We start from the raw sequence: 14,305 nt of genomic DNA on the forward strand, positions 1-14,305 counted from the left end.
CCTAGCCAAACTTTTTTTTGTGAACTCCTAAAACAAGTGGTTTTGACAATCTTTCCAAATCTTTTAAAGTTCTTAGCATTCATGATGATGGTTCCTCTTCGAATCACAATTCCTTGGAGTGGTTTTTCAACTATAACTCAAGAAGTTATGGATGCTACACCAAGATATGGAGCTGCACTCATGAATCTGGAGGATTTCTTTCGAATACTACACCTAGAATAGTTTGGCAAATCAAGGAAACTCATTATTGGTCAATGAAGCTAACTTTGCACCACAACGAGAGGGAGAGGCTTCTTCTTTGAAGTCAGTAATCAAAATCCTTTCTTTGGTCCATCGAATCAACCAGGGCCTTCTAATGTTTGGTCTCATATTGATTTCTTGCCAAGCTATGGTTTTCTTACTGATCAGGTTATGAGTGAAGGACTTGCAGACCTGCTGCAGCTAAAGCATCCTAGGATTATAAGAGATGTATTTGTAAAGGTCTCATCTTTTCCCTAATGAAAGACCGATATGGATGACACGCCTTTATACATTTGATTAAAGCTTGGAAGAATCATCAACTTGAACTTATTGAAGAAAGATCAGCTTAAACTCCAACTTGTTTCTCGACATAGCAATATGTAGAGTCGGGTAAATCCTATATTCCCATAACATTTTAACAAACAATCTTCTATGTCTTTCATGTTTATCTTTATTATAAACTCATTGCTTGGCAATCTGGATAGGTCAGAGGCAGTTTGGAGTTATATTACAGTGCCTAGATGTCCTTCAACTCGAGCAAAATGAGGTAAATTGATGCTCTCCTTTTGAGGTCTTCTTCTTATGACATAGAACATATAAGCTGAAACTTAATAGACGTGATCCTGCAATATCTTGTATCTTGGTCTTCTTAGCAGATTCAATCCACAATTACAATGATAAGAGCCAGTGATGGTGTGATTGCATTCGGACACTAGCAGCTAATTGTTCCTCTTGGTTCAAGTATTTGCCAGTTAATCAAATGTACTTTCATGTTAAACATAATACAACCCTTACGCGTTGTCAGACAACATACTGAATTTAGCACAAAATTATGTGTATTTGATGTTAAACAGTTCACATCACCCTTTTCTGAAAATTAACACCTCGATCTGTCATTTGTTGTCTTGAAGTCTGACTGTTGTTTTGCAAAAACACAATATGCGTAAAATGATTACAGTTGCTATTTAGACAAGCCATGGAGTATTGTCCGAAGTTGGCAATGGATCAACGAGGATGTGTCTCCTTGAAACCTTTCATCCTCCACAGCAAAGGTTACTACAAGAACGCACTTCTAGAACTCATCTGCAGCCATGGAGTACACCTCTCACAAGACCCTCTAAGGTAAGAATAATTTCTGTCCTACAAAGTATGGCACAGTTGTATGCAAGGATAACACATATACTATCCAATTATCCTCTGATTTTGTTTTACAATTCCAATTGACGGTGTAAATTAACAGGTCATGTCATACACCAGCACTCAACACATCTATTGGAATCATAACACAAGGAAACTTCCATAGCAGTTGGGTTGATTAGTGTTTTAGGATAGAAAAGATAGATATCGGAAAACAAAAAAACAAAATAAATATATTTTTGAGATAGTAAAAGAATACATCTCTTTTATTTTTACCTTTTGTTTTTTTACTACGAGATACTAACTAAACGCAAATGAGACTAACATGCTATCATAAATTGAAAGTAGAACGTCTAATTTCATTGAAAAAGAACAGAAAAATGACACTCTTAAACGCAATCAAGCATTTGTTCACCACTTAAGAGTTAAGATCATTAGAGAGAATAAAACTGTATTTTCTAGTTCATGACCTTTGTTTATGAAAAATGAGTTGGGCCCTGAAAAAAGGGGTACTAGATAGTAATAACCAGGCCCATCGTTGGCTAATGCAAGCTGGAAAACCCTCATGACACTCTGTCGGCTATCTTCTAACCCTCACATCACCATCAGCCGCACGATATCCATCCAACAGTCCAGATTAATCCACAAACCTCTATAAGTTGTCCCAGCCACTAGGGTTTTAGCCATATGCTCATCTTTACATTGCCTTCTCTGCCTGCCTCTCAGCTGCAGCCTCCCTCGCACTTGCTTTCAACTCCTTTTAGCTTCATACACTTCAAAGTTCTGATCTTTTTTTCGTGATTTTCAAAACAAAACCCAGTTCTTTGTTTCCATTATTTAGCACGTTAAGAGTTCAAAGATCTGATTTTTATGCTTGATAGACTTAAAAGGTTTAGACTTTTTACTGTTTGGTAAATACCAGTTCGTTTTTTTTTTTTGTTGATTAGCACTTGAAAACTTCAAATATTTAATCTTGGTTAGTTTTATGAAATTTGAATTTGTAAATCAAAGTCGTGTTCTTATCGTATTCTTTATTATCTTGGTTAGTTTTATCATGTTATTTTTTGTTAAACGTGACGGGGATTTTTACTTCAAATCCTTACTATATAATTGGAGCAAACGATTTAAATCAATGTTTGTATATTCCAAAGTAAAACGTCACAAAGAAAATCCCAGGCATGTCGAGGTCCTCCACCGTGAGCTCCTCCGTGTAATGGGATGGTCTCATATTCCATTGCCTTGTGTAGCGGCGTCGCTGCCATTACAATTTGGGACTGGCCATGAGGCAAACATTTATATTTATTATTGTTTTTTTTTTAACTTAATATTAATTAGTGTGTTGCCAATGATGAGAATTAACACCGTATTACCATCTTTCGGGACTGAATGGCTTTTAAAGCCTTGCTGTTATTCTGCAATTCTGAGGCATTATTATCTTTACATCTAAACAGTTTTGTTCTTTTTTCTCTTGTTTTCCCTTATTTTAAATCAAGTTATCTTAGATTTGCCATTTTAAGACTGCTTTGGATCGCTTTGAGATTTGGGCTCGCGAGGCTAAATTTCAGAAGGGCACAGGACTCAGTTCGGCTTTGTAATCGGAGAAGAGATGTGTTTATTACATGGCTTCCAAACAAGTAATAATGTGTTTCATGGAACCTGTCATGTTCGACAACAAAAGGGACTACCTACTTTAACTATTCTATTGAACCTAAAAGAATTAAGAATTTTAATGCAATATTCAATGATTTTGAAACAGGACATTAAATTGTGAATTTTAATTTGGAAGAAGGTTAAACAAATATTTAATTCAATGATATTAATGTGCTTTATCAATGGAGATAAAGGGAGAGTTCAACACTTGAGAGATTGGATGGGCAACATCCTCGTAGAGAATTGTGTATGTGAGGCCTCTGGCTGAAGTGCCTTGTCCAGCAATTCGAGAGACCATCGGCATCTGAGCTTCTCGAGCATCCTTTATTTGATTAAAACCAAAATCTGGAATGTTTTCAACAAGCAGCTAAGATATAAAGATCAGTTCCTCTCCAAGACATACAACTATAGAACTTCTGTAAACCAAAAATGTTCCTCAATAAGGTCATTCATTTGTTTTATCTTTCAGAAAATTGTGATGTAGAGTGGATAAGAATGAGGGAGAGGAATCACAACACAAATTGAGAAGAATCTAAAACTTGCATGAAAAAGAACAAAATCTGGCAGTAAACTTGGGGGAATGAGGGGGCGTGAAATGTTCTCTATGATGCGCTCCAAAATAGGAGGCCCAACCCCTTTTAACAAGAACCTAGTCTTGATTTTTATTGTTCCTTGGCCACCCGCAAAAAATCGAGTCTTAACAGTTCAGCTGACCTCAGAGCCAGTGCTGTCTGCTAAAAAAAAAGCTCATGTGCATCGCTGTAGCTTGCCTACTCAAGAGAATAATGACTGACCAGCTTGCTATGGTTGTGCTCGAACGTTTCAGCTCTGTCAAGTTGCCCAACTAATGAATCACGATGTCCTGGCATTTCATAGCTGGTATGCACTCAAGCTTAAGCAGCCAGCATGTTTTGTTAGGAAGTGTTGCATCAGGGGCAAAAGTCAAGGATATGGAACCATTGAGGAAATTATGAATAAGCAGTCTCCAAGCATCAAAACAGTGCAACAGTGTTCACATTTGGAGATAATGGTTGGTCTGGTACCTTTGGTGCCTAGAATTTCATCTGGTGTCCTGTTACAAGACAAGAGAAGACAGGAAAACTTAGTAACATACAAAAAGGGGAAAAACAGAACAAAACAAAAATAGAGATTATGAACATTAGCCAAATCAAAAGGTTTAGTTATAAGTGGTTTAGACGAGCACTTGGAAAGGGGTCTTTCCTCCTACAATATTTGGCGCCTTTTTTTTTTCTTCTCTAAAGTATTTAGGTAGAGCAAAACAGGAAAGGCAATTGAGGAATTGCATTCTGCCTAGCCTTTCAAAGGCGAATAGAGCATTCAAGAAAGGCAGTCACTTGCTAACTAAAACACAGAGAAAGGAGAGATCCTGCTGAAACAGCCTAGACAGTGGTCCATATAAATACTGCAAAAAATGAACAAATAATTAAAATAGAAAAAGAAAAGAAAAGAAAAGAATTCTATCTAAGGCAAAAGAAATGAACCAAAACAAAAGGAGTATAACTTCAAGTTTCTTCAGAAAGCAGCAAGTTGAGGTTGTTATCCAACCGATGTCCAATAACCAAGGAAATAAAGAAAAATTACGTTCAAAGCATATAAAGTCTTTCAGTACTATTGCTTACAAGCAGCGCTCATAAAACAATTATCTAGTATAAAAGAAATTTATTAGTTGTAAGAACAGCTTGACTACAGAAATATATCCTTCCAAGTTATTCTGATATTTAAAAATTTAATTATCTCCTTTCTTTGTACGGAATGCTGCGCAACTAAGACTTAAAACACAGCTTTAAAGGATTATGAATGGGGGACTACCAAGTACCAAAGACAAAAATGATAAGCAAATTGTTTGGCAGTAAATCAAAACTAAGAGATGAATATGGCATCTTCACCTTGAGTTTGGACTATTAAAGATTTTTGTTGGCAGACATTATTAAGGTGAAGCCTTCCACCTCATAATTACTGGCTCAAACTTGTACCTATCTCCTTTACTTGTATCCAGCCAAAAATCCCACCAGCAGGCAAAGCATGACCCCTTTGACGTTCAAAAAAATCCAAAAGTGAACAAAACACAATATGATCACTACAAAATGAATGCTCATTTCTTTCACCAAAGATTATTTCCAGAGCCCATAAATCCCAGTGATTCTTAGCAGCCAATGGCCTATCCAAGCAGAAATTCTGATGTCCCAACTGGGATATGTTTCTTTTAGAATATAAAGTAGGCCAAAAGAGATTCCATCTTTCAAGAGCAGAAGCTACCTTTCTGTCACGAAAACTGAGCATAGACGATGGTCTGACACTCTGAGTTACTTTGTTTACTGAAATTGTAAACCAAGATATTCCATGTCACATCATTAGGTACAAAGCCATTCTCAACACCTCTATAGAGAAGAAAACACGCATCATCAAATGCTCCCTCTCTGCAGAGCCAGCAAATCAGAGTGTTATATGTAATAGAATCAGGTTGTATTCCTTCAGCCTGCAATTTCTCAAAGAGATTCAAAGCCTCTTGAATGCGTCCTGCCTTGCATAAACCATTAATTAGGCTATTGTAAGTGACTATGTCTAGCGAGAAACCTCGATGAATCATGTCTCTCATAAACTCTAGTGCATTATGTACTTTGCCAGCTGTACAGAAGCCATTGATCAGAATATTACAAGTGATAATGCTGGGGGTTAGCCCCTTCCTGATCATTTCTTCAAACAAACCCAATCCCTTCTCAACAGCCCCAGTTTTGCAGAGTGCCTTTATTAGACCATTGTAAGTGATTTCATCAAGAGGGCATCCTCTAAATAACATATCATTTACAAGCTTAAGGGCTTCTTGGATTTTACCTCTCCTCAAAAAAGCATGAATCAATGTGTTGAAAGTTACGCTGTTAGCAATAACACCCTCTAAAACCATATCGCGGTAAAGAGCCAAAGCATCCTCCATCTCATCAACCCTGCACAGACCAAAAATTAAGGAATTAAAAGTAAATATGTCAGGCTTGCATCCTTTACTTGACATTTCACCAAACATGTCCAGGGCTTCATGAACCTTTCCATGCTTGCACAAGGCAGATATTAGGGCATTGTATCCCACTGTATTCAGACTAAGTCCCTTAGTTAACATCTCACGTAAAATAAGACCAGCTTCCTCTAGTTGGCCTTTCTTGCAGAACCCATCAATCAAAATTGTATATGTATTTAAGTTGGGCTTGCACCCCTTAGCATCCATGTCATTAACCAATTCAAGAGCAGAACCAAAAAGCCCCTTCTTGCAAAGGCCATTAACAAGTGTGCTAAATGTGAAAACATCAGGAACATAGCCATTGTTTATCATCTTGTCATACACAAAAGCTGTGGCTTCATTCAATCTTCCATTCCTCACAAATCCATTAACCAGTGTATTGAAATGCACAACATTTGGACCAGGGACTTTGCTCAACAATGCCTGAGCTTCATCGATTCGACCTGTTTTACACAATCCATGCATTAGGTATCCGTAAGTCATGTCATTAGGGGTAAATCCCTTGAGAATCATCCGGTCAACCAATTTTGCTCCCTCAAGAACTCGATTGAGCCTACAGAAACCATAAATAACAGTATTGAAGGTGTTGACATCAGGCGGGCAACCCATCAAGAACATTTCCTCCAAAAGTTTCAAGGCCTCGTCGACTCTATCTCTCTTCGAAAGTGCATCTATCAAAGTCTGGTAAATCATCGAATTCGGCACACAACCATGTTTAGTCATGTCCCTAAGCAGCAAGCAGGCATTATCCACCTCATTAACCATACAAAGTGCTTTCATCACCAGCCCAAATGTATAATCATTTGGCGAAACACCCTTACTCAACATGTCATAGAAAACATTGGATGCAACACTAGGACAATTACCAACTACTAATACATCCAACACAACATTATACGACCTAAAACTTGGTTCACAACAATAAACACCCTTCATATCCAATAACAACCTAGTAGCTTGTCCAGGCAAACCAGCTCTTCCATAATATTTCATAATCAAAATAAAAAGGGACTCTCTAAAAACAATCCCCTCTTCTTTCATTTGCAATAGCAACCTATCTATAACCTTAAAACCCGCAGCTGCCCCAAGCTTATCAATCAACAAATAGTACACACTAAACGAGTGACAATAGCCCTTTTGGGCACCAGCCCACTTGAATATCTCCATTGAAGTTTCCACATCGAGTGGCAATTCAAGAAGTTTACAAAGTTGAAATGGTGTAATCTTATTGAAAGATCTTCTAAGTTCTTTAAGGTCAAATGGCTTGAGTAATCTTTCCCATTCAGTCTCATGTGCCGACCCATTATCTTTTGAGTTAAAACCACTGAATTTTCTAACAAATCCAGATGGAAAAGGTGATAAAGACTGGGTTTTGATAAAAATTTGAAGGGTTTTGCTCACAGGGGCGAGCTTTGGTCCCTTCAACATTAGTGAACAAGAAAAACTAGCATAGGCTTTTAAAGACAACTAATAAAGATAGCCTTTTGAGAATAGTAACTGAGCATCACGTACCTTGATAGAAAGACAAGAAGAGAGAAAACTGAAGATCAAATGATGTTCTGTTTCTGAGACAGAAGCTGAAGTAGAACTAGGAAACATAGATGGAGCCAAATTTTCATCCGAGCTATCGGTCTTTAAGTGACAGAGGAGGTGGGTGGGTTTTTAGCCCTGGCCTATATGTTCTTCTGGGCCTTAACTTCACACCATTTTAGGTCTTCCTTGAAAATCTTCAAATTTGGAATTCTAAAAAATTATTAGGTATTTCATCGATAACCATAGATATAAAATCTAAACCTGTACATTACCTGATTTATGTAGTTCATGGGTTAGAAAGATTAATTTAAATTAACTGAGTTAATTTAAATGATTTTATTTTAAGATTTAAAAAAAAAAAATTAAAATAATATTATTTTAATTTTTTATTAAAATCAAATTAGATTGATAGTATCATGGATTAACTTATCTAGTTAACTGGGTCGGCTCCCACATAGCTCAACATGAAACTCCCACATAGCTCAACATGAAACTCGTACCAACATATTTTTAAAGTTTTTTCTTGTTAATATATTTTTTTTAATATTTAGCATAGGCAGAACAATTTACTTGATTTCTAATCGAGGTAAGGGTCATTGGTTAGTGGTTACAATGATTTGCATGGCAGATTCGAGTAAGAAATGAGCAGACTTCTGTTAAAGATATCAGTGACAGTGATGGACACCTTAGTTTGGTCCTTGTCCATACTTCAAAAGGCAACTTGCCATCCGAAATACTGCACTTGGTCATTCCATACGTTTTCATCATCCACATAAAGTAGTAACAAAAACATTTGTGGCTTGAAGCCTTTTTTTTTTTCCTGATTGCAAATGTTCAAGATCCCACATTCATCACAGTACAAATTTTCCCCTTTCAAAAGATCTAAGCTATATGTACAATCCTGCAGGGGGAACATGATAGATTAACAATTCAGTTTTGAACATATTTGCAGCGACCAGCAGCACAATAGCGGAATCAGAGTATGGTGATGGTAAGAATAGATGAGCTACATACAAGAGCTACACTGAACCTTCTGCGATCCCAGGACCATTCTTGCAGCTTCAACTGCAACTTGTCCGCTGTCATAGTGCTGGCGACATACAGGCATATAAACATCAGCCCCGCCAATCAATTCTGTCTGTGTCTCCTCTGTCTTTCTTAAGGTGAAGAAAGCACGTTTTCCACAAATCTCACACCAAGCACTTAACTTAGTGACGGAATCAGCAAGGGGAATTATATCGAGCACAGAACCAAAACTCCTCCTGTGAATATTTTATTCCAAGGTCAAAAGGGACTTCATTGAATTTGAGAAGAAGATTATAATATATGAAGTTGTGAAACACATGATTAATAAAGTAATGGGCAAGAATTCTGGAGAAAACCACAAAATCATTGAAACAAAGTGGTAGGCTTGAAATATACCTCGGATAGTCACCATCCAGGCCAGCAACTATTACAGTTTTGCCATCATGATCAGCAACTTCACGGCAGAAATCATACAAGTCTTCAAAGAACTGTGCTTCATCAATACCGATCACATCTAGCTGTCATCAAGTAGCTGTTGTGAGTCTTTATTACCAAGTTTACTTGCAAAAAGCTTGCAAAATGTATATGCTCAATCATCCAGTGTTCAAGTATTTTCCAGTGTACATCTTCCAAAAGCAATTCACCTTTCATTTTAAAGACAAGAACTAAAATTTGAAAAGGATGTACGGGAAACTGACTGCTTAGCATTCATACATTAGAGTTCAGACAAGTTACTTAATAAACGCTATGGCAACATTCTATACAAGACAAATCACCAGATTTTGACATTGAGATACCTGGTCATAAGCATCCTGACCGAATTTCTGTCTGAATGATGACAAATTGGGCAGCGCACAACATGGCAATTTGACCCCATCATGTGTCGCTACTGAATCCAATCCATATCTATTATCCTTGTTTGATTTTATAATTGCTACGTTTCTGCATGACAGGTAGAAAAGGAGAATGAATGAATAACAAAACAACAATTCTGTTGATAATATGACATTGTTTAATTCCCCATGGGACTCTACTTTAAACCATCTCACCAAAAGTTGATAATTGGCAAAACCTAAATTCCAAACACTGTTGGATATATGCGTAATCTCCTTGCTAAAATTTCAATTTTAAGTATCCCAACAGAATCTTTTTATTTATTTATCTATTTATTTATTGACAAGCATCAGGACAGAATCTTAATTTATAATGAAAACCAATTCTGAATTCTTCAAGCCCCTTTTGCACATATCCAGAAACCTGTGTATTCCAAGAAATCAAGCTTTTATCCATCAATGTATCGAACAACAGACGCATGATCTTCAAATCCCCAGATTTGGCATACAATATTGTCAATTTAGTCTTCAGATAGTTGTTTGGAACAAACCCAACAACAGTCATTTGTGCATGGATTCTTCTCCCCTTATACATTTTCCTGAATATGCATTCTTGAAACAGGAGAGCACAGCTCCCACGGTCCAGTTCCAACCCCAATTGCCATAATAGCCACATGGCTTCATTCATTCTCCCTGTTATACAAAGAAACTTTAATGTTTTCTCCAATTCACGCAAATTCCTAGCCTGAAAGCTGGCAATGTCTACCCATGATAATCACACTCCTTCAATCCAAAAAACATAGTCAAACTCCCACCTTTTTAAAGTTCAAACTACACCATCAATCCATTTGTAATGTATCATACTAAAATCAAGTCCATAATGTACAATAACATGCGTGTTTCACTTTGTCTAATATGTGTCTCAAGACAGCCACTATATCAACAATAAAACTAAAATATGAAGCCAAACCGAACAAAAAAAAAAAAGAAACCCAAAAATCCAACATCACACAAACAACAAAATCAAATTCTAACAAAAACCCAGATCATAAAAACACAAAACTAAGCCAAGGAACAGAAAATCAAACCTGCCGTTAATGATTTCAGCTTGAACACGGTGAAGAAGAGTGGTAGTTTTGCCAGCAGACATAGGGCCAACAATCACATGAATTTCACCAGAAGAAGTAGAAAGAGAGGATTTTGAATGGACACACCGAGTCTGAATTAGAAAATTTGAAGGCTTAAGTGAAATCATAATGCGTTTTAGAGGTGAAGAAGAAATGGGGTTTTGAGTTTTCGAGAAAAGATTGGATTTTGAAGCTAAAGAGAAGAGATTGGAAGCTAAAGGTGTGGCCTTTATTGACATAGGTGAGAATAAGACTGTTGGGGTGATTAGTGACTTCATTCTTGAAATAGTAATTGTTTTGTGATTTTCATGGTTGTGCTAAATTTAGGGTTTAAGGGTTTCAGAGAGACAGGTTTTAAGCTTTCTGCTCTGTGTGTGTGTGTGTGTGTGAGAGAGAGAGAGAGAGAGAGAGAGAGCCATAATAATGTTTTGCTTATTTTTGTAGAGTTCGAGGTTTCGAGTAGTGTGGTGTCGTACTGTCGTGTGTTTTTTTTTCACCCACTGATCATCGAGTGTCTCGGACCAAATTCTTTCTCACTTTTCCTTTTTTATCGGATGGTAAACATATCCATGGTTATCAAATCCGATTTGAGTTTGACCCAGCTCAAGATTCATGGATACTTTTGGATGGTGGTTGGATTATATTTGAAAAGGTTTCAAATTAATATTTTTTATTATTTTGATGTGTTGATATAAAAAATAAAATATATATATATAAATTATTTTAAAAATTTTGAATTTTATTTTTGAAAAAGTTTCAAATTAATATTTTTAGTGTTTTTTTATTATTTTGATGTGTTGATATCAAAAATAAAAAAATATAAAAAATAATATTATTTTAATATATTTTCAAGTGAAAAACACTTTAAAAAATATCATGCACCACAATCTCAAACATAACCTTAAATAGGACGGTTACTAGTAACCTGGTCAGAGTTAGGTTACAAGCTTTGTTTAGTTATATAGGTTAACTCTAGAATAATATCAACTTATTTTTAAGTAAAATGATATTATTTTAAATCAAAATTTTTAAAAATATTAAAATTAACTTAATCGAGTTTAATTACTTCAAACTTTCTAACCAAATTAAAATACAACTTATCTTGATTCGAGGTTTGAGTTAATGAGTTACTTAGTGAATCCACTTTATTTAATAAGTATTAGTATATTGACCTGCGTTTTGTAGCGAATCAAATTTTTTTTTTAAATGTAAGAAAAATATTAACAGTATAAAATTTTTTTTAAGTATTTTGGATCTAGTAGTCATGCTAGACTCAAGAGTCATGGGTCTAACACTCAAGTAATTTGGGTCTTACTTGTTTGCCAGTCCCAAGTAAATATAGGTCTAGAGTAACTTTTTCAATTTAAAAATAATAAAATCAATGTCAGGCCCATGAGTCTGGGTATTGCTGCTAGACCCAAGTCGCCTTGGTATGGTCTGGTTATTAGGTCCAGGTACTTGGGTCATGTCAGACTTAGATATTGAGTTAAAAAAAAATATAGTTAAAAAAGAGAGAGAAAAGAGAAGATAGATTTTCTATTAAAGGAATAACAAATTCTTAAACATATAAAAAAATAAACTATTTCAATGGAAATATATGATTTGAATTTTTAGACCTAAAACGTTAAATTAAATTTTTGTGATGATTTGTTGTTTATAAAGAATTTTTGAACTTGGATTTTTGTTTAAGATACTTCAAAGATAGTTTAAATGTTTTTTTTCATCAAAATTTTTTTTTTATAAGTCTTAACATTTTAATTATCACCTGTTTAGACCCACATCGCTTGGATCTGACATGGTTGCTAGGCCCAGATGCTTGGGTCATGCCAAACCCAAGCATTAAGTTTAAAAAGAAAACGAAAACGAAAAGAAAAGATAGAATTTCTATTAAAAGAATAACAAATTTATAAACATAAAAAATAAACTATTTCAATAGGAAGATATGATTTAAATTTTTAAATTTAAAACGTTAAATAAGATTTTTATGAAGATTTATTGTTTATAAATAATTTCTAAACTTAGATTTCTGTTTAAGATACTTCAAGAATAGTTTAAATGTACTTTTTAGAAGAAAAAATTATAAGTCTCAATATTTTAATTATCACCTACTCAGACTAAAGTCGCTTATGTCTAATATAGCTACTAGACCCAAGACTCTTGGGTCTGACATGGTTGCCAGACCCAGGAGTGCGGATTGGCAAACCTTGACTCGCGAGTTTGGCATGGACCCAAGCGTAGTGGGTCTGGCAAACCATGTCACACTCAAGGTGCGTTGGTTTAGCCTTGGATCTAATAGCCATGCCTGACCCGAGATACTTAGGTCTAGCAGTCACGTCAGACTCAATGTGGCCATGTCAGATCCAACGTGCTTGGGTACGACACACATGTTTGATCTAACAAACAATAGACAAAAATGATAATTTTGCATTTTAGTTGCTAGGAGAGAGATAATAAAGAAAACACAAACAATCGATCATCAATAGCAATTCAACCGTTATCTGTCTATACGCGTCATACCATGTGGAGCTAGCACAACTGTGTATCTAGTGAAATGACGAATGACCAGATTTGATCATAAGAAAGCATCACACGCGCTTTCTTAATGACATGAATGCCACCTACTCACTGGAAATGAAAGAGAAAACCAAAAAAATATCTCAAAAAAAGATTTTTAAAAAATACTATTATAATCTATAATAAAAAAAAATATTTTAATTTACAATTGTTTTTTAACACCGTTTAACTTTTATTATAATAACCAAGATACCAACTTCAAACGAGTCAAATAAACACGAAGTTACTTTTTCTGAACAATATTAAAATATTATTTTTATATTGATTTGATGTTTTAAAAGAATAATATTTTTCAACATGAAATTCATTGTTTAAGATTAAGGAACTGTTTGGGAACGCGGTGCAAACTGCGTTTCTAAAAAATTCAATTTTTTTTGCTAAAATTAATATGGTTTGTATGTTTTGGATCGTTTTGATGTGCTGAAGTAAAAAATGTATTTTAAAAAATAAAAAAAAATAATTGGCATGCATTTCGTCACGAAAAGTTATTTGAAAAACAACCGCTACCACATTGTCAAACATACTCTAACACGTCATTTAACTACCAAACCAATCTTTTTATCTTAAATTCGCTGGTCAGGAATTGATTTAGAAATTCGTTGGGTTTTCTTTGCATTCATCCAAGGTATGATCTCAACCATCCATCAACATTTAGCATTTTCAACATTAAATGTTGATGTTTTTATTGCTAATTTTATTTTTAATTAACCAAGTATTATTTAGGGTGGGATGTGATCCAAGTTTTTTTTAAAACTTTCTTGCTAAGAGCACCACAATGTTAATTTTAAATTAACCTACATTAACTTATCTACCTTGTAATTCAAACCTTAAATTAAGTCATAGACTAGGTTGAATTTTACAACTATGACTTGAGCAATATAATTAACAAAGTAAAAAAGTGTTAAATTTAGAAACAAGTGATGTGAACTTCTTGATTACATGGTTAAGCAACTCCTAACAAAATAGATAACAACTCGAAAAATAAAAAACCAAGTTTAATAGAGCCTTGACCCAGAGATAATTCTGTATCAAAGAACCAAATGTATTGGAAAAGAACTTAGATACAAAGATAACCTTGTATCTAAGAATTCTAAGTATGTGAATGATGCCACGAAGTCAGTTAATCTTTGATAAATTAGTGTATTATCTTTATC

General features: G+C 35.0%; 2 protein-coding genes and 1 non-coding gene across 5 annotated transcripts; 1 reads left to right on the top strand and 2 right to left on the bottom strand.

Moving 5' to 3' along the window:
• Positions 1–2,716: 2,716 nt before the first annotated feature.
• Positions 2,717–2,806, top strand: LOC133690390 (small nucleolar RNA SNORD96 family). The gene has a single exon (XR_009841424.1). It is a non-coding gene; the product is annotated as a small nucleolar RNA SNORD96 family (small nucleolar RNA).
• A 520-nt stretch (positions 2,807–3,326) lies between these two features.
• On the bottom strand, positions 3,327–7,772 carry LOC133688031 (pentatricopeptide repeat-containing protein At5g64320, mitochondrial). Of its 3 annotated transcripts, XM_062107408.1 has the most exons (3): positions 5,305–7,772; positions 4,935–5,077; positions 3,327–4,099 (listed from the first exon to the last, which is right to left on the bottom strand). In XM_062107408.1, the coding sequence occupies exon 1, from the start codon at positions 7,484–7,486 to the stop codon at positions 5,312–5,314; it is 2,175 nt and encodes a 724-aa protein (XP_061963392.1). In that variant the 5' UTR covers positions 7,487–7,772; the 3' UTR covers positions 3,327–4,099; positions 4,935–5,077; positions 5,305–5,311. The 3 variants fall into 3 exon arrangements, with proteins under 3 accessions (XP_061963392.1, XP_061963390.1, XP_061963391.1); XM_062107406.1 differs by having other exon boundaries at positions 4,935–7,771; XM_062107407.1 differs by lacking the exon at positions 3,327–4,099 and adding an exon at positions 4,382–4,450 and having other exon boundaries at positions 4,935–7,771.
• Positions 7,773–8,372: 600 nt separating this feature from the next.
• Positions 8,373–11,050, bottom strand: LOC133688656 (thymidine kinase-like). The gene is made up of 4 exons (XM_062108226.1): positions 10,539–11,050; positions 9,415–9,559; positions 9,014–9,135; positions 8,373–8,853 (listed from the first exon to the last, which is right to left on the bottom strand). The coding sequence occupies exons 1-4, from the start codon at positions 10,853–10,855 to the stop codon at positions 8,598–8,600; spliced, it is 840 nt and encodes a 279-aa protein (XP_061964210.1). The 5' UTR covers positions 10,856–11,050; the 3' UTR covers positions 8,373–8,597.
• Positions 11,051–14,305: the final 3,255 nt, after the last annotated feature.

The sequence above is a fragment of the Populus nigra genome, chromosome 3 (assembly GCF_951802175.1).
Source record: "Populus nigra chromosome 3, ddPopNigr1.1, whole genome shotgun sequence".
NCBI lineage: Eukaryota > Viridiplantae > Streptophyta > Magnoliopsida > Malpighiales > Salicaceae > Populus > Populus nigra.

Bases quoted from the DNA above. Each gene is read 5' to 3' on its own strand.
- LOC133688031 (XM_062107408.1), bottom strand. From the start codon at position 7,486: ATGTTGAAGGGACCAAAGCTCGCCCCTGTGAGCAAAACCCTTCAAATT.
- LOC133688656 (XM_062108226.1), bottom strand. From the start codon at position 10,855: ATGAAGTCACTAATCACCCCAACAGTCTTATTCTCACCTATGTCAATA. The intron at 9,560-10,538 runs GTTTGATTTTCT...CCTGTCATGCAG, and splicing joins GCTGAAATCATTAACGGCAG to AAACGTAGCAATTATAAAAT. The intron at 8,854-9,013 runs GTATATTTCAAG...AAATATTCACAG, and splicing joins CTGGATGGTGACTATCCGAG to GAGGAGTTTTGGTTCTGTGC.